General features: G+C 35.8%; 1 protein-coding gene and 1 pseudogene across 1 annotated transcript in view; both read left to right on the forward strand.

Moving 5' to 3' along the window:
• Positions 1-19,430, forward strand: part of LOC102860898 (stromelysin-2-like) — a 49,836-nt gene extending 30,406 nt beyond the window's left edge. Inside the window, exons 8-10 of the mRNA XM_006887350.1 lie at positions 4,450-4,609; positions 5,640-5,743; positions 19,324-19,430. Of these exons, the coding sequence (XP_006887412.1) occupies positions 4,450-4,609; positions 5,640-5,743; positions 19,324-19,430 (371 nt within the window). The remainder of the gene's footprint in view (positions 1-4,449; positions 4,610-5,639; positions 5,744-19,323) is intronic.
• LOC102852764 lies at positions 15,253-15,873 on the forward strand (annotated as a pseudogene).
• Positions 19,431-20,923: the final 1,493 nt, after the last annotated feature.

The raw sequence follows: 20,923 nt of genomic DNA on the forward strand, positions 1-20,923 counted from the left end.
TAACAGTGTTTTTTGTTGATTGGGGTTTTCTGTGACACTATAATATTATCTGCATATGTTGATAATTTAATCATCTCTTTATGGTTCTAGATGCCTTTTATTTCCTTCTCTTGTCCTACTGTGCTAGCAAGGACTTCCAAAACAATTTTGAATAGAAGTAGTGACAGTGGGTATATCCTTATCTGGCCCCTCTTGCAAGCAAAATGTTTCTTGTCTTTCTCCATTGAGAATGATGTTGCTTTTGGTTTTTGTACATATACTTTTCACTATATGTTGAAGAAATTCCCTTCTATTTCACTTTTTCTTAGTGTCTTAATCAGGAAGGTGTTGGATTTTGTCAAGTGCCTTTTGTGCCTCAATTGCTAAGATCTTATGGTTCTTGTTATTTTCTTTGTTAACGTGGTGAACTATGTTGATTGTTTTCTTCTGTTGAAACATCCTTGCATATATGTTATGAATCCCACTTGGTCATAAGGAATTATCTTTCTGATGTGATTTTGGATACTATCTGCTATGGTTTTGTTAAATAATTTTACATCTATATTCATGAGAGATAATTGGTCTACAGTTTTCTTTCTTGGTAATATCTTTACCTGGTTTTAGTAGTAGGGTCATGTTTACTTTATAGAATGACTCTGGGAGTGTTCCTTCTTTTGCTATTTTTAAAAATTCTGTAAGGAGAATAGGTGATAAATTTGTAAATGTTTGGTAGAATCTAGCTGTGAAGCCATTTGGTCCAGGACTTTTCTTATTGTAAAATTGTTGTATGACCTGTTCAATTTCTTCTTTGTGCTGGGTTTGTTCAAGTGTTCTACATCTGTCTTTGACAATCTGGGTAGGGCATGAGTTTCAAGGAATTTGTCCATTTCCTCTAGGTATTTTAATTTATCATAGTATAACTTTTAATAATATTCCTTTATTATTAATTTAATTTCATCTTATTCTGTTGTGATGTCACCTCTATCATTTTTTTTTTAATGTGTGTACCATCAAATCGGATCTGACTGATACAGGAGGCGATTGATTGTTCCTCCTTCTTCAGCAGAGCATCTGCTGGATTTGAAGCGCGTACCTCTGGGATTGCAGTGCAGTTTCTTACCACTAGGCCACCAGAGCTTGTCACCTCTATCATTTTTTTTTTCCCTGGGGGCCATCAAAACCTCTATCATTTTTTAATCACTTTATCTGTCTTCCCTTTTTTTCCCCTTTTGTTAACTTTGCCAGCAGTTTGTCAATTTTACTGACCCTTTTGGAAAACCAGTTCTTCATTTTATTGATGGTTTCAATTGTTTTCTGTTTTCCATTTCATTGATATCATCTCTTGTTCTTATAATTTCCTTTCTTCACTAGTCATTAGGTTTAGATTGGGTCTTTGTTCTATTTTCTGAAGATGTAGCGTTAGATCTTCTTTCTTCTGGTTTTCTTCTTTCTTCCTTGTGTGTGTGTGTGTGTGTGTGTGTGTGTGTGTGCGCCTATTGCTATGAACTGCTCCGTGAGGACTACCATAGCTGTATCTCAGAGGTTTTGATAAGTTGTATTTTCGTTTTCCTTTGTTTCAAAGAACTTTTTTTTATCCCATTTTTTATTTATTCTATAACTCAGTCGTTTTCTAGCACAGAGTTATTCCGTTTCCACATGGCTGGGTTTGCAAGATTTACCTTCCTGTGGTTAATTTCTTGTTTTATGGCATTGGGTTTGAAAAGATACTTGTATTAATTCAATATTTTTCAATTGTTGAGACTTGTTTTGTTTTCTAATGTATGATTGATTCAGGAGAATGTAACTTGTGCACTTGAGAAGAAAGTGAATTGAGTTTTAATTGAGAGCTGTACCATAAATACATCTACAAGGTCAATGTGGTTGATTGTATAGTTTAAATTTTCTGCATTATTGTTGAGTTTCTTTTGAGTTTACCTATCCTTTGGTGATAGTGGTGTGCTGAAGTCTATTAGCACTATTGTGGTGTTATTTCTTTCTTCCATTCTATTAACCATTGTTTTATATATTTTCTAGGTATAATTTGGTGCATAAATGTTGAACAATGTTATGTCTTCTTAATCTTTGCTTGTGCTTTTAATCTGTATGTACTACCATTCCTTGTATTTTATAGTGGTTTTCATTCTGAAATATATTTTATCAGAGATTAGTATTGCCACTCCTGTTCTTTTGTGCTTGTCATTTGCTTGGTTTTTTTTTCAGCCCTTGATTTTGAGGTCATATTTCTATTTTTTTAGATGTATCTATTGTAGGCAACATATTGATGGGCTTTATTTTTTTTTACCCATTCTGCTCCTCTTTTTCTCTAGATTTGCATATTTAGTCCATTCACACTAAGTATGATTATTGTCAGACCAGATTTTACATTTTTCATTTTGCTGTGCTTCTTTTTCTTTTGTTTGTGCTTATTATGTTCTATCTACTTTCATTTGGTGTCTGTGTATGAAGGACTACACTCAAAATTTCTTGTATTTTGATTTTGTTTTTACAAATCCCTTAAGTTCCTTCTTTTTTTTTTTCTGCAAAGCTCTAATTTTTCCGTCATAATTGATGGAGAGCTTTGCTGGGTATAGCATCCTAGGCTGACAATTGTTTTCTTTCAACTTTCTTTATATGTCATCCCATTGTCTTCTAGCTCACATGGTTTCTGCTGAGTCGACGATAACTTAATCTAATTGTTTCCCCTTTGTAGGTGTCTCTATGGTTTCCTTGCACTGCTTTTAGTATTCTATCATTACCTTTGAATTTGGAGGATTTGACTAGGGTATGTCTTGATGTTTTTCTCTTTGAGTCTAGTCTATTTGGTGTTTGCTGTGTTTCTTTGATGTAGATTTCTTTAGTCTTCAAAGTACCAGAGACATTTTCTTCTAGTATTCCTTCCACAATTTTCTCAGTGATTTCCTTATAATTCCTATGTTCTGGAATTCCATTCACACTTAATGTTGTTCCCTTTGATGTTATCTCACATGATTCTAATATTTCCTTTATGTCTCTTTTCTGATTTTCTTCTAGTATGTTTCCATTGAAACTCTTGTCTCAATGTTCCATCTCTTCAGATCTATTTCTTCCCCTCCCACCCCCCAACCAGCATGTTGGACACTACTGCTGTTTCAGTCTTAGTATTCTGGATTTTGTTTTCATGATTTTCTTATATTGCCAGTACAATGTTGGCTATACCCTCTCTATCTTTTGATGATTTTTAAGGTTTCTTTAACTATACTATCAATTTTTTTGTACATTTTTTACATTTTTTTTCTGTAGCTGTTCAACTTGTTCAAATTATATGTATTTTTTCAATGCATTTCTGCCTCTCCAGTATTTTCTCTCTTAATGACTTCCATTGTTTCTACCATCATTTCCATCATTTGTATCTTCTTCTGTAGCTGTTCAAATCACTCCACATTAACATATTTTTTTCTGGTTTTCTCTATCTGGAGTTTTCATTTGGTCTGCTTTTTTTAGGAGAAATGTTATTTTGTTTTTTCATGATGACTTAACCAGGTTGCTGCTTTCTTGATATTATGTAAGTCTTTTCTTAGTAGATGTAAGGTTACTGTAACTATATTATGACCCAGGGTGCGACAATGTTTTGTGAAGGACCTGTCTATTAGTGCTCCCCTCTTAGGAACTACAGTACACGTGGAGTGGAATGACTGTTGCCTTCCTGAAACCAAGGCTCCATCTGACCTCTTCTGCTTGAACTTAAGAAATCCTATGTCATGTAGCCAGAGAGCAGTGTTTAAGGCCAAAGTACCTCTGATATTCATTCTCCTGGTGCTAGACAGCACGGGCAGCATCTAGGCAGTATTTAGGAAGAAGGCCAGGAAAGCTTCCAGGTGGTGGAGATAGGGATCTAGTGTTCTGGGTGGGATAAATAGGAGTCCCTCAACCTGGCTTTACCCAAGCTTGTGTGGATTCCAGAGACACAACACAGATTTTACTTGCTGATCACGACAAATTCAAGGGGAAATATCCAGTAAGCAATTGACATGTGCATGTGAAGCTTGAAGGGGAAAAAATCTAGATGATAAATTCAGTTGTGTCATCAAAAATTTGAAGGAAAGAACTAAGATGGATGATTAAAATTTATAGATAATAGGTATTATGCATATGTTGTTGCTGTATACCAGAGCTGGAACTGACCCATAGTTGACCCTCTGGCAGATTTTCAGAGGCAGTTAATCGCACAGGAGGAGATTGTCTATTCTTTTGTGGAGTAGCTGTTGGCCTCAAACTGCATGCTTCTTGCCAGCAGACCACCAGAGCTCCCGTTAATGTGTATAAGTCTTATTCATTCATGGATTCATTCAAAGCATATTTATTAATTATTTGCTATTTGGATTTGTGGTTGGAATTAAAATTAAGATTTCATATATAATAAAATGGGACAGTAAAGTGATTCCTAAAACCAAAAGCTTTCAATAAAAATGTTTTGGATATATTTTTCAATAGGGAATCAGTTTTGGGCCATCAAACTCCTAGATGTGCAAGCAGGTTATCCAAGAAGCATCTACACATTGGGCCTTCCACCAAACATGAAGAAAATTGATGCAGCTTTTTCTGATGACTATAACAGGAAAACCTACTTTTTCAGAAGAAAAAAATACTGGAGGTAATATGAAATAGGAATGACTTTATAGCAAGACTGATTAAGGTGTTTATTTTCTTCTTCTAAGAAAAATCCCTAAATCCTACCCTCTCTAATTTCCTCTAACTTCAAATTTTCTGTTAACTACTGACAGTTTTTCAGTGTCCTAGATAAAACAAAGATTTCTCATAATAGCTGATATTTCCAAGGACCAAAATACATCAGAAGACACCAACTCAGGTCCAGACTTCTGATCATAGTTATGTTTGTCTTATCTTTCTTCTAGTCGCCATATGTCTGCCATTGTTGTTGTTATTGTGCCACGTCAAGTTAAAATCAATCCCTAATAGATCTTCTTGTGAGTTTTGAAAGGCAATAAATTGTACAGGAAGTGGTTGTCTGTATTTCTATCATAGAGGAGCTGGTGGATTCACATTGACCTGAGAATTCCTTATTATTCAGTAAGTGACAAAGGAACCCTAAGTATGACATGTTTTAGATAAAAAGTCTATAGAAGTGCAGTACAGTAGAGAATCAAGAGTTTATTTTTTGACAATAAGTTAATTTACTTTGTTTCCTGTGTGTGATCCCATATGTAAACCCAAACTTCCAAAACTAAAACCATTTGCCATGAGTTGATTCCAACTCACAACTACTCATCAAGTTTCTGAAACTTCCCATCTTTCTCCTGTAGAAGTCCAGTAGATTTGATATCTTGGTTACCAGTGCAACACATAACACACAGTCCTCATATATTTTTCACTAAAAGGACCAAACTGGAAAGGAGCCACAAATATATTTTACACATTCTGGCTTAGAAAATTAAATTCAAACACATGTCTGAACCCTCTAGAATAGCAAGTTATTTTTTTCTTAGAGATATTACAGGTTTAAATGCTGCATTTAATAAGCCATGGAAAGTCACATTTATTGTAGTACTTTATACCACTTGAAAAGTTTATTGCGGATCTCACATTGGGACATTAATGTTATTTTAAACTGGCAAATAACAGGGGATTAAAAAAAACACTAAACTGTATTTCTTTTGATGCAGATTTGATGAGGATAGCCAGTCCATGGATCCAGGTTTCCCCAGGCTAATAACTAATGACTTTCCAGGAGTTGAGCAAAAGATTGATGCTGTATTTAAAATGTCTGGTAAGAGGATATTGGTTTATTTGTGATTGTGAACATTTTATGGTATGAAGATGAAGTGGAAAATCAAAACCATTTACAAACCATTCACTTTTGTATCCTTTCACTCCACACTCTATAGGCTTACAGTTTATTTTCCCCATAATTTCCACAAATCCCTGATTCATATCAGCATGTAAAAGCAAAGAATGATCCCTTACACTACAGCCATTTTCTTAAATGTATTTATTTTATTGTTATTGCATCAGCATCGACTCATAGGTGACCCTCAATTAGACTTCCAAGGCTGTAAATCAAGTGGGAACAGATTGTTTCTTTGCCCAAGGAGTTCCTGGTAAATTTGAACTTCAGAGAATCACAATCTTTGGGTTATACCAGAGCTCTCTTAGTGATTACTGTAACTTTACATTCAGAACCAGCGTGTAGTTGACCCTCTAGTGAGTTTCAGAGGATGCAAAATCACATGGGAAGAGACTGTGCATCTTTCTCCCTTACAGCAGTTGGTGGATTCAAACTGCTTTCCTTCAGGTTGGTGGCACCACTCCTTATCATAGAGGTCACCAGAGAACCCCCTTCATGTATATTGTTGTTAGGTGCCTTCTAGTCTACTCATAGTGACCCTATAAACAATAGATTTAAACCCTGTCCTATCCTGTGGCATCCTCATCATCTCTTCTTTACATGAGCTCTTTGTACCATCACAGAGCTAATACATTTCAGTGATGGTCTTCTCTTTCACTGATTCTCCATGTTTCTAAGCATGAGGTCTTTCTCTAAGGACTTTCCCCTCCTAAAAACATGCCCAATATATGTTAGAAGAAGTTTTACTAGTCTTACTCCTAAGGGCATCTTGGTTGTACCTTCTCCGAAACATATCTCTTTGTACTTTTGACACTCCTTGGGATATTAGTACTCTTTTCCAATGCAACAATTCAATGTCATTTTTATGCATTGTTCAAATTCCAGATACATAGCAAATAATAAAATGTGTTAGGTGCACCGTAGTATTTAACCTGATAGAGTTGCTCTTCAGCAACTTGGAGGTACTTATTTATATGTTATTGTTGTTTTATATCGTGGTTGTTGTTATTATGTTCTGTATCACATTACCCACTACTCCTGGTGACCCTATTTACAATAGCTCTGAATCCCGCCCTATGCTGAGCCAGTATCATTTGACTAGGACACATCTAATCCCATTGTCCCAATTACTTTGTCAATCCATCTCTTTTGGATTCTTCTCTCCTGAGCTGTCCCTCCATCATACTGAGCATGATGTCCTTCTCGAAGGACTGGTCCCTCCTAGCCATCTATCCAAAGAATGTAAGGCAGAGCTTCAATATTCTACCTTCAAGGAGAAACTTGATTTTACCCTCTCCAAGACAGCTCTTTTTCTTCTCATGGTAGCCCAGAATATGTTCAATACCCTTATCCAGTACCACAACCCAAAACCATCAATTCTTCTTCTGTCATGATTAATAATTGTCTAGTTCTCTGACGCATAACAAATAATTGGAAAAACCATGGCCTAGATCAGGTGCAACTTTGTCTCTAGGCTGACATCATTGTTCATTAACCCTTCACAGAGTCCCTCACAGTAGACTTACCCAATGTGTAGGTAAATGTACTTATATGTAAGTTGTTGTTGCTGTTATTGTTATGTCCCATTGAGTCAAGTACGATATTGTGACTATATGAAGAAAAGATCTGAACCCTTTTCTTTCCTGTGCCACCCTCACACTTCCTGATGCACTAAGCCCATTGTGGCAGTCACCATGTCAATCCACCTCTCAAGGGTCTTCCTCTCCTTTGGTGACACTCCACTTTTCCCAATTCATTTCCCTCTCCATGAAATAGCCATTCCTAGCAACATGCCCAATGTATGTGAGGTGAAGCCTCATTTTTCTTGCCTCCAAAGAGCACTCCACCTGCACCCTCTCCAAGACGTATCTGTTTCTTCTCTTGACCATTCATGGGATGTTCAGTGCTCTCTGCAACACCACAGCTCAAAGGCATCAATTCTATTTATGTCATCCTTATTCATTGTCCAGCTTTCAGATGCATACCAAATGATAGGAAAGACTATTGTCTGAATGAGATGTACCTTAGTCCTCAAACTTACATTACTCCTCAATAATTTGCAGAGGTCCCTAACTGCAGATTTTCCCATTGCAATGCAATCTCTTTATTTCCTCACTGCTGGTATCAAGAGTGTTAATTGTGGTTCCAAGGAAGATGAAGCTATTAACAGTTCAATCTCTTCTCCATCCATCATTACATTTCCTTTCATTCCTGTAGTAAGAATCTTTTTTTTCCTCTTGACATTGAGGTCCAATTCATACCAAAGGCTACATTTCTTGACTTTCTGCAACAAAGACTTCAAGTCCTTCTCACTTTAAGTTAGCAAGGTTGTTTCATCTGCAAATACAGATTACTAATAAGTCTCCCTCCAATCCTGATGCTACACTTCCCTTCACAGAGTCCAGCTTCTAGAATAATTTGCTCAGCATTCAGATTAAACTGTTATAGAGACTACAACTCTGACACTCTTCTTAAATTTAAATCATGCAGTGTTCCTTTTGTCTGTTCTCTTTGTCCAACAGCCTCCTAGTCCAAATATAGATTCCTCATGAACACAATAAAATGCTCTGGTACTCCCATTCTTCTCAATGTCAGCCATATAATACATATATTAAAAAAAAAGTATGGTCAAATGTGAGTCTAGTTTAATAAGAACTGTTGGTCTTTTATTCAGTTCAATCTTCTTACCCTTCCTCTGATATCTTATCCCAAATGAGTGGCTTGGCCTTCTGTTACCACTGTGATGTACAGTGGTCAATTGCAAGTAATTGTTGTTGTTGTGTGCCAGTGAGCCAGAACTTATCCAAAGCTTACTGTCAAGGGGGTTTTCAGAGGCATTAATCACACCAGAGGGGATTACCCCCCTTGCTCCTGTGCATAAAGTAGAAGTTTCACACCACATACTTTTGAATTGGCAATGCAACTCCTTATACCAAAGCCACTAGAGTTCCCTTGTTAAAAAAAAATGGTAATCCTTGTACATAGTCAATACTGACCAAATATGATTGTGTTTTATTTTTAACTTTTATTATTATCTTATAATTTTTATTTGTGATTTTAACAAAAGTTTATGGAAAACTTGGATTTCAATTCATTCATTGCTGCACATTTTCCTTCCAAACCCCCCTAGTTCACTTTTCCCTTTAAAAAATTCATTCATTGTTGCACAATTTCCTCCCTCCTACCCACCCCAGACCACTTTGCTATGTGCCTTTTATTCTGGACTGTTGTCATGCAAATAATGCCTAAGCATATATTCCTTTTAAACAATTCTTTTCCTCATCTGTTCTAACGCAGTGTTCATTATTTAACCTCTCTTTTCTTAATTTCCCCCAAATCTCAAATTATTTTATAACAGTTGAATCATGCAGTATTTGTCCTTTTATGACTGAGATATTTCACTCAGCATGTCCTCCAGAGTCATCCACTTTTTATAATATTTTATTAGTTCATTGCCTTTCAGTGCTGCATAGTATTCCACAGTTTCTCTGTCCATTCATTTGTTGATGGGCACTTGAGTTACTTCCATCTCTTTGCTATTGTGAGCAAGACAGCAATAAACATGAGTGTGCACATATCCATTCGGGGTGGAAGTTCTGGATTCTTTAGGGCATATTCTCAGTAGTGCAATTGTTGGGTCAAATGATATTTCTATTTCAAACTTTTGGAGAAAGTGTCATACTGTTTTCCATAGTGGTTATACCATTTTACAGTCACACAAACAGTGAATAAGGGTTCTAATTTCTTCATAAACACACCAGCATTTGTTGTTTGCTGCTTTGTTGAACTTTACTCACTCTGAGGTAAGATTATATCTCATAGTTGCTTTGATTTGCATCCCTCTTAGAGCTAGGTATCTTTCACATTTCTCCATGTGTTTTTTTGTCATCTGAATGTCTTCTTTGGTGTAGTATCTGTTCATATCCTGTCCCCATTTTGCAATTTAATTATCTACCTTTATCATGTTGAGGTGCTAAAATATTCTATACGTTCTAGAAATAAGTCCCTCATCAGACATGTCAGTACCAAATATTTTTCCCCAATCTGTTGCTTTCTCTTTTACCCTGTTGTAGATTTTTTTTTTCTTTGAATAGATATTTGATTCTTTCAAGGTCCCATTCATTTATATTATTCTCTCCTGGTTGTAGGATTTTCAGGATACTTAGAAGATATGTGTGGATTAAGGCTTCTAGAATTCTTCCAAGCTTTTCTTGATGAAGTTTATAGTCCTTGATTTACTCCTAGTTCCTTGATCCACTTTGAATTGATTTTTTTGTGATTGGTGTGAGGTGTGGATCTTGCTTGAATTTTCTGCAGATAGTTTTGCAATTTTTTGAACACCATTTGTTTAAAAGGCTTTAGTTTCCCCACTTAACTGATTTCATCTGCTTCTCAAAAATGAGTTGACTATAAGTAGATGAACTGAATTCTGGTTTCTCAATTCTATTTCACTGATCTAAGTGTCTGTCAGTGTACCAGTACCGTGAGATGCCTCCTACCTTGTTTCTCTTTTTCAGGAATGCTTTGCTTATTCAGGGTCTATTTCCATTCCAGATGAAATTAAAAATTGTTCTTTTCCATATCACTGAAAACAGAATTGGTATTTGTATTGAGATTGCATTGAACATGTAGATTGCCTTTGGTAGAATGTTTATTTTCACAATATTGACTCTTCCTATCCATGAGCATGATATATTCTTCCATTTCTTTATGTTTCTTGTAGCAATGTTCTACAATTTTCTTCAAATAGATCTTTTGTGTTTCTAGTTAGATTTACTCCAAAGTATTTAATCTATGGTTAACCTTTGTGATGGGTATTATTTTTCTTAGCTCCAGTTCTGTATTCTTTTTGTCACTGTAGAAAAATACAATTGATTTTTGTATGTTGATTCTGTATCCTGCTACTTTGCTGAATTGGTTGACTATGACCAGTAGTTTTCTTGCTGAGTCTTTAGGGTTTTCTAAATATACTATCATATCATCTCTATATAGAGAGAATTTTACCACTTCTTTACCAATTTGGATACCTCTTATTTCCTCCAATTGTCTTATTGCTATCACTAAGAATTCAAATACAATATTGAATAGGAGAGGTGATAATAGCATCCTTGCCTAATTTCTGTTCTCAAATGGAATGCCTTTAATCTCATTCCACTGAGATTGATGTTGGCTCTTGGTCCTGCTTATACACTTTTAACTATGTTGAGGAAATTCCCCTCTATTCCTATTTTGTTGAGTGTTTTAATCAGGAAAGGGTGTTGGATTTTGTCAAAGATCTTTCTGCATCAATTAATAGGATCATGTGGTTCTTTGCTTTGTTAATATGATGAATTGCAGCGATTGTTTTTTTTTTTATGTTGAACCATCCTTGTATACCTGTTATGAATCTCATTTGGTCATCGTTGTTGTTGTTGTTGTTGTTGTTGTTATGTGCCATCGAGTCACCAGTGACTCATAGTGACCTTATGTACAACAGCCATAACCCCTGCTGTATCTTGTGTCAATCTTGTAGTTTCTGATATAATCTACCCCCATTACCCCAGTCACTGAATCAATCCATCTCATCAAAGGTCTTATTCTTTTGTGCTGTCCCTACACTCTCCAAGCATGACAGACCTCTTGAAGGATTGGTACCACCTTGCAACATGTCCAAAATATGTCAGATGAAGCTTTGGAATTCCTGCCTCCAAGGAGAAGCTTGGTCTCACCTTCCCTAGGACAAACTTGTTTGTTCTCCTAGCAGTCCATGGTATATTCAATACTCTTCTCCAGCACCATAGTTCAAAGGTGTCAATTCTCCTTCAGTTATCCCTAGTCATTGTCCACCTTCCTGATGTGTGGCAAGTAATTGCAAAGATTATGGCCTGGATCAGGAGCACCTTAGTCTTATGACTGACATTGTTCTTTTTTAGTACTTTTTAGCAGACTTTTCCAATGCAATTCACCTTTCAATTTCCTGGCTCCTCGTACCAAGAGTATTGATTATGGAGCCAATCAAACTAAAGCTGTTAACAATCCCAGTCTCTTCACCATCTGTTACAATGCTGTCAATCAGTGCAGTGGTGAGAATCTTTGTTTTCTTGATGTTGAGCTTCAATCCATATTGAAGGCTGCAGTCCTTGATCTATTGTAGTGAACACTTCAGGTCCTACTCATTTTCAGCAAGCAGGATTGTCTGGAACAGCCTTGGTCATGGTGAATTATTTTTTTTTTAAGTACTGTTAGAGTCTATTGGCCAGAATTTTATTTAAGAATTTTTGCATCTATGTTCATTATAGATATTGGCCTATAGTATTATATTTTGATGGCATCTTTACCTGACTTTGGTATCAAGGCTATGTTTGTTTCATAGAATGAGTCTGGGAGAATTCCATCTTTTTCTCTTTCCTGAAACACTTTATGTACTATTGGTGACAGTTTTTCTCCAAATGTTTGATAAAATTAGCTTGTAAAACAATCTGGTCCAGGGCTTTTTTTCTCTTGTTATTGGAAGTTGTTTTATTACTTGTTCAATTTATTCTTTTGTAATGGATCTGTTCAGGTGTTTGATTTTGGTCTGTCAGCATAGATAGGTTGTGAGTTTCTAAGTATTTGTCCATTTCCTCTAGGTTTTTATATTTGTTTGAGAATTGTTTTTAATAATATTCTATTGTTGATCTTTTTGTTTTCATTGGTCCTGTAGTGACATTGCCCCTTCCATCTCTTATTTGGATTATTTTGTCTTTTCTTTCTTTTCCTCTGTTTATTTTGCTAGTGGTTTGTCAATTTTATTGACCTTTTCAAAGAACCAACTCCTGGGTTTTTTTATGGTTTTACTTGTTTTTCTCTTTCACTTATTTTTGCTACAATGTTTACAATTTCTAGGTTTTTAGTGGGTATAGGGTTTTCTTGCTCTTCTTTTTCAACTTGTGGGAGATGTTGGGTTAGAGAGTCAATCATCATTTTTACTTGCCTTTTTATGTGTTTGCTTATTGCTGTAAATTGCCACTAGTACTGATTTGGCTATTTCCCAGAGGTTTTGGTAAGTTGTGTTTTCAAGTCATTTGTTTCAAGAAACTATTTAATTTCATTTTTTATTTCTTCCAGTACCCACTCATGTTCAAGCACAGTGTTGTTCAGCTTTCAAATGTTTGTGTTTTTCCTCCTTTATCCTCTTTTTGTTAATTTCTAATTTTATGGCATTGTGGTCTGAGAAGATGTTTTATTTTATTTCTATGTTTTTTAATCTACTGATTCTTGCCTTGTGACCTAAAATTTGATCTATTCTGGAGAATGTTCCCTGCATGTTGGGGAAGAAGGTATTGTGTACTTTCTTGGGGTACATTAGCCTGTATATAGCTATGAGATCGAGTTGGTTTATTTTGTGGTGTAATTCTTCAGCATTTTTGTTGCATTTCTTTCTGGTAGTTCTATCTTTTCTTGAGAGTGGTGTTTTGAACTCTCCTACTACGATAGTTGTGTTTTTATTTCTTTTTTTAGTTCTGTTAATGTTTCCTTTGTATATTTTGCAGCTCTATCATTTGTGGCATAGATATTTATTATGATTATGTTCTCTTGTTCTATTGAACCTTGTCTTTTGTGGTGGTTTTTGTGTTGAAATATATTTTGTCAGAGATTAATATTGCTACTCCTGCTTTTTTTCTCATTGCTATTTGCTTGGTATATTTTTTATACCCTTTTCTTTTTAGTCTTTCTTTATCTTCCCTTTTCAGGTGTATCTCTTGTAGACAGCATTTTTATGGTTTTTGTTTTTATCCAATCTGCTATTGCTTTTTCTTTTTAGTGATGTTTTTAAACCATTCACATTCAGTGTAATTATTGAGAAGCAAGGGTATATTGCTATCATTTTATTGAGTTATTTGGTCCATCCTGTTTTCTGTGGCATCTCTTTAATAACTTCTCTCAGTGTTTGTGGAACAGTGGTCTTGTTTTGGCACTCTATCTTAGGTTGCTTTCCTGAGAATATCTTGATCTTTCCTTCATATTTTATGGACAGTTTTCCTGGGTACAGTATTCTTGGCTGACAGAAGTATTCTTTGAGTGTTCAATATATGTCATTCTACTGTCTTCTTGCTCTCAATCTTATTTAGTCTCCCTTATATGTTACTCTTCATTTCTCCATCTCTGCTTTCAGAATTTTCTCCTTCTCTTTTTTCTGGCAAATTTGACTATGATATGTCTTCGTATTTTTCTTTTGAGAGCTATTCTATATGGTGTTCACTCAGCTTCTTGAATGTATATTCTCTCATTCTTCATTATTCCTGCAAAGTTTTGTGCTAGTAATTCTTCCACAGCTTTCTCAGTTCCTTTACCTGTTCTTATTCTGATATTCCAATTATTATGTGAAAGTATGCAACGGTGTCTCCCTGGAGACTAAGGTGCGCCTGATACTGGCCATGGTCTTTGCAATTACTTGTTATCCATCAGAGAGTTGGACAAAGACTAGGGAGGATAGAAGGAGAATTGATGCCTTTGAGCTGTGGTGCTGGAGAAGACTATTGAATGTACATACCATGGACTGCCAAGAAAACAAACAGATTCATCCTGGAAAGGGTTAAACCAGGCTACTCCTTGGAGGCAAAGATTCTGGGGCTTCATCTGACATACTTTGGACATGTTGTAAGGAGGGACTGGTCCTTGGAGAGGGACATCATGCTTGGAAGGGTGGAGGGACAGCGCAGGAGGGGAAGACCCTCTATGAGGTGAATTGATTCAGTGAGTAGGGTAATTGGGATGGATGTGTCAAAGGCAGTGAGATTGACATAGGATAGAGCAGGGTTTAGGGCTTTTGTACATAAGGTCGCTATGCACAAGCGACTCGAGGGCACATAACAACAACAACAACATTCCTCTTGATGGTCCCCCACATTATTGTTAGGCTTTCTTCTTTTTCCTTCCTTTTTTGAATCTGCTTTTTGTACTAGCAGATCAGTGGTGACAATTCTATCTTCTGTTTTTCTAATTCTGTTTTCCATCTCTTCAACTCTGTTAATACATCCCTTTAACATGTTGACAGCATCAAAAGCATAAGTCGTTATAGCCTGGATTATCGTTTTTTGTTTCTCCAGAGCCACATAAAGAAAATTTTAAGACAGGAAATTAGCTAAATGACTGGGAAAAATCCATAGGCTGTGGTTTTGCCAAGGCATAGCTTTGTCTTTGTGGGCTTTGGCAACAACCTGAATTTTATTATAAACACAAATAAAAGAAAAAATGAAATTAAACCATTTGCTACATCTTACTGAAAGTTTTAAAGTATAGGTGATGGAAGAATTTGTTACTTGAACTTTGATATCATTCTTCCGTTTAAAATGGAATGGAGAGGACCCCATTAGCTGACTCCAGTAAGGAAGGGCTTGTGGCTTTAGGAACTGAAGCTGGTGCAGCCACGATCGTTAGGCGGATATTAGAACTGAACTGTCATCTCCGAAATGTCAGATAAAGACTGAATTGAAATCTGTTCCTCTCAAATGGCACAGATTATCATGAAGACTTGGTTGAAGGGTGCACAGACAGGCTGAAACCTCTTAAAGAGAAAGTCTAATGCTTTGACTCTTCAATTTTGATAGATCTTGAAGAAGGTAATAAAGACTAAACTGTTGATAGGTGAAGTGATGACAGAAGCTGTCTTTTCACTAGCTGAGGCCAAGTTCACTGCTGGGGACTTTAGCGCCACAGTTAACCAGAACGTGAACAAAGCCCAGGTGAAGAGTCACACAAAGAAACATAATGTAGCAGTTGTTACTTTGCCAGTAGTTGAACATTACCAAGAAGGAACTGACAGTTATGAACTGACTGGTCTAGCTGGAGGTGGGGAACAGTTGGTGAAGCCAAAGAGAAATTATGCCAAATAAGTGGAACTAGTGGTGGAACTTGCTTCAATGAAGGCTTCATCTGTTACTCTAGATGACGCTATTACTCTAACAAACAGACGTGTAAATACTATTGAACATGGTTCAAGAAAAGCCAAAAGAAGAAACAGATCCTTAGGGGTAATTCAAGAAGGACTTGGAGCAGCGAAGAGACGCTGGAGAGGTGATAGAGACAGCTAATCTTCTGGCTGAAGAGGAGAATGTGTATCTTCTATTTGAATAATCTATCCTGCTGTGGTCCTTCCAAAAGTCCAAACACCTGTACCCTTTTCATTCACGTTGTGTAGGTACCGTATGTGTGGCTATTTTTTTATTTATTTAATTTTTGGGGGCCTAAAAATCTCATTGGTTATGAAAGTCCCCTGGAGGGGAATTTTGTGGGATTACTTCTGAAGCATCACAATTCAGCATTGATTTCAGAGATTTGTAGTTGTTTTCAAAGAGCTTGTAGAATTGATCACACAGAAATGTTCCCTATCCCATCTATATCTGTGTTATAAATTATTTGCTTCCCAAACATTTTAGGAGACTCCTGACTTAGGGACCATCTGTGGGCCTCAGGCCACAACCTAGAGGTCAGCTACCACTGTGTACCATGTATTCCTACATACTTTCACTGGTGTCTGAGATTGCTGAGGCTGTCCTTGTGTTGTTGTGCTCTTTCTTTCCAAGTCTTATGAATACCAGCACTTATATTTCCTTGAATGATAGGTTTCTGTCCTGTCATGGGAACTATGGTACAATGTAAAGTTATTTAAAACAAAATTTTTTAAAAAAGAAAACATGGAATGGAGAAAAATACAGTAAAATTTTCGAAAAAACTATGAGATACCGTCTCACCCCAGTAAGAATAGCAAAATTTAACATAACAGTAAACAACAAACGCTGGTGGGGGTGTGGAGAAACTGGAACCCTTATTCACTGTTGGTGGGAATGTAAAATGATGCAACCACTATGCAAGGCTGTATGGCACTTTTTCAAAAGTTGCAAATAGAAATACCATTTGACTCAGCAATTCCACTACTGGAAATTTACCATAAAGAAGCCATAAGTGCCACTCAAGCAGATATATGCACACCCATGGTAATTGCAGCTTTGTTCGCAATAGCAATGAGCTGGAAACAACCCAAGTGCCCATCAACAAACGAATGGATAGAGAAGCTCTGGTATATTCACACAATGGAATACTATGCAGCATTAAAAAACAGGGAACTCAAGAAATATTATGCAAAATGGATGACCCTGGAGGACATTATGCTAAGTGAAATATCTCAGTCACAAAGGACAAATATTGCATAGGGCCACTGTTGTAAAACAGAACTGACATCGGGATTTAGGGAAGACAGAAAGGGAGGGGAGGAATAGTGTATATTGCATCGAAACAGATGAGGGAGAGAACTGTTTAAAAGGGATATATGTTTGAGGAGAAGGGATAGGCAGGGAGAAAAGTGCAACAATGGATGACTGGAAACCCGAAGTCTTTATAAACTTTCATTAAAATTAATAAAATAATTGTTGTTGTTGTTGTTTTTATGTTCTGTCAAGTAGCTTATGACTCATAGCGACCCTAAGTACAACAGCCCTAAACTCTGCTCTGTCCTGTGCCAATCACACTGCCTCTAACATTCCAATCCCTACTACCCCAGTGACAGAATCAATCCACCCCATAGAGGGCCCTCCCCTCCGGGGCTGTCCCTCCACCCTAGCAAGCATGATGTCCCTCTCCAAGGACCGGTCCCTCCTTACAACATATCCAAAGTATGTCAGACGGAGTCTTAGAATCCTTGCCTCCAAGGAGCCGCCCAGTTTAACCCTTTCCAGGATGAATCTGTTTGTTTTCCTAGCAGTCCATAGTACCATCAATACTCTTCTCTAGCACCACAGCTCAAAGGCATCAATTCTCCTTCTACCCTCCTTAGTCACTGTCCAACTCTCTGATGCATAATGGCCTGTATCAGACGCACCTTACTCTCCAGAGAGACACCATTGCTCTTCAGTACTTTGTAGAGGTCCCTAATAGCAGACTTTCCCATGGCAATATATCTTTTAATTTCCTGGCTACTGGTGCCAAGAGTGTTGACTGTGGAGCCAAGCAAACTAAAGCTGTGAACAATCTCAATCTCTTCACCATCCATCCTGATGCTGCCAGTTGGCCCAGTGGTGAGAATCTTTGTCTGTTCTGGGAATAAAAAAATACCAGCTGAAAAAAATAATAGTAAAATTTACTCACTGATTAGATCATTGTACTTATTAAGAATTCAACATAGAAAATATCCTTATTTGATATAATGGATGTAAAGACAAACTAATTATATTGCGAGTTATCTCCGTGTGGGTTGCTTTTTTAAGGTTAGTGGACAGTTATTAGGATTAAATTTCAGTCCAAAACTTAGGAAGAAGAGACAATTTAAAAAGAGAGCCTAACATATTCTACCTTCCCTACTATTAAGGAGGTTACAATGCAACAGTTACTTTTGTTTGCATTAAAAACTACCTTCATTTGTTTTGTGGCTATTGTTTTGCCCTGAAGGTTAGTTTATACTGATTAATTTATTTGTGACAATATTTTACCCATCATTACCATTACTTTTGTTTTTTTAAATTGTCTTAAATTTCAACATGGTAGTATCTTTAAGGCAGTTTTTTAACCACCCTGTTAGAGTAACATTTTCTTCCTTGAATCATTCTTAAATTTTCTTTCCAATCTAGTTGTTCATTGGTATAATTGGTAATTATGATATCACAAAAGTTATTAAATTATGCTTTATTTCTGTAACTTTTAGTTTGCTTTGGACCTTCTTCATACATAACCAAATGATCTTTGAAAAAATGCACTTTGGTTTCTACTCTTAACTTTTTCTCTCCCCACCCACATGCTTTTTTAAGGAAATGATAATATAAAACACAATGTGAATAAAAAAGTGTATGAAATGCAATGTGTCTTAAAGGGAAAAAACACTGTAAAATCACTAAACTAAAATGAAAACAAATATGATTCTTGATAAAGAAACATTTGTTGTTGCTTTTTCTAGGAAAAAAATAATAAGGATAGCAAAGCTTGAAAATCATACTGTTCACAAAACTTATAATCGTATCACTAAGATAACCAAAATGTATACAAAGCAAGAAATGAACATCTACTGTATGTTTCCATTGACCTGATTTTCTTGGGTTCAGTTACCTCTTCTGAAATTGTGATTTAGGACATGGTTGGGACAAAAGGAGAAAGAGAATAGGAGGAAGAGGAAACTTAAGGAACTTAAGGATAGGGTAGAAAAAATTGTACAACTTTATCTCTTTGGCGACAGTGTCATCTAGTATTTCATAGCAATGACTTTGAAGTCAGATAAAGAGGAGATGAAGCTTCCCTTCAACTTTCACTAGTGACATTATCTTTGGGAAGAATCTTCAAACTGCCATAATTTTCTAGGATTTTCACTTACTTCATTATCACCATCTTAGATTATTTGTAAGAATAAATGAGATAAAGCATGTATAAATAACAGTGCAGCAAAAAGTGACCACCCAGTAAATGCTCTTCATTATTATCTTGCTTTTATTCTAAGTTATGCATGTTTTTAAAGTGGTTTGTTGTAAGAATGTCTCATTATAATCTTCTCTATATTTCAGGATATTTTTATTTCTTCAGTGGACCATTACAGATTGAGTTTAATCCTAATAACAAGATGGTAACAAAGCATCTGAGGAGTAACAGCTGGTTAGGTTGTGAAGCATGATAAGAAGAAGATAAGAATTAGGCACTTGAAGTGAATACACGATTATTCATGTAATCATTCATTACACCTGAATGTGCAGGAATAAAAAAAGACAGGACTTGATGCAAGGATTTAGATGGAGATCATCCTGTGAGTCATGAAATATTTTTCTCAATGGCTTCAGTTGCATCATATAAAAGTGAGATATACTCATAAACATCCAACAAGAAAATATATATTTACTGATGTTTGATTTGTTCCTTAATAAATATGTTTTACTTGTGATGTGTTCTTCTCTAGAATTCTTTTTACTATACTGAGCACACTGTGATGTATCTTCGGGCAGACAGAAGTAGATGCTATAGAATCCCACACTCCAGGGTTGGGACATATGGCTGGGACTTGCCCTTTGCCTTCTTTTCATCTTCCTGTAATAGGTTTTGATCTTTGTCTCCCAGAGGTTGTCTTTTATACACATTTAACTAAGGCAGAGCAAAGTCTATAGTTGACCTAGATCTCTGGCTTTAAGCAAAATTAGGAAACAGAAAACCAACAAATTATCTAGTCTGCTTCTTCATTTTACAAGTACTAAAAAAGGGGCTCGTTTAAAATCCAGTTACTTTATTTTTTAGTATATAATAATTTATTTTCTGAAAAACTCCCTGTCCTAACAATCAAATTTTTCAGATCTTCTTTTTTTTATTGAAAATTACCTCTCTTTGTAATTTTTCAAGTTTTGGTCAATAAGAAAGAGTTTTTATTGCAGAAATTTCTGGCCAATAAGAAAAAGTTCATTTATTTATGAAAAAAATATTTCATGTAAATATGAAATATTTATGTGAAAATTTATGACAGAATTGTCTCAATAGGTTATATATCCCACATCAGAAAGATACACTATAGAAGACTACTCTTTCATGAATTTGCTTAAATAAAAGGCACTGTTGTAGATATAAGAGAGCAGAGAGATAAGCACATGTAACCCAACTTCATTAAGGTTGTCTGGTGGGAAGAAAAAACAAAACAAAACAAAAAAGAGTTAAAAAAAAGGGGAGAGTAACAAACAAAGAGTAAAACTAAGATTTGTCTGGTGATATGAATAAATCAACCAAAAAAGAGTAAAAAGAAAAGGTAGTTTAAAAGTATATGCAAGCTATTGTGTATGAGAGAGTAAAGATTGGAAAGGTAACAATTTAAAAAGAAGTGTTTAAGCTACATTAATTAGCCAGGGTGCTACGGGATAAGAGAATAGAATATTTTATGGAGAAAATGGTATAGGGCCATAGGTAAAAGAATGTAGGACTGTTCCAGATGGCGATTTTGAGTGGAACTTAGTAAATGTTGTACCTTACTAGTATGGTTTTGAAGATAATGATATATAGGTTATTGTTGGTGCTGTTGAGTCAAGTACAACTCTTAGTAACCATATGAACAAAAGATCTGAACTCTCTTCTATGCCATCCTCACATTTCTTTTTATTTTCTTTTTCTTCTTTATTTTTTAATATATTTTAA

The sequence above is a fragment of the Elephantulus edwardii genome, unplaced genomic scaffold, assembly GCF_000299155.1.
Source record: "Elephantulus edwardii isolate Elephantulus edwardi_28Jun2011 unplaced genomic scaffold, EleEdw1.0 scaffold00056, whole genome shotgun sequence".
Taxonomy (NCBI): domain Eukaryota; kingdom Metazoa; phylum Chordata; class Mammalia; order Macroscelidea; family Macroscelididae; genus Elephantulus; species Elephantulus edwardii.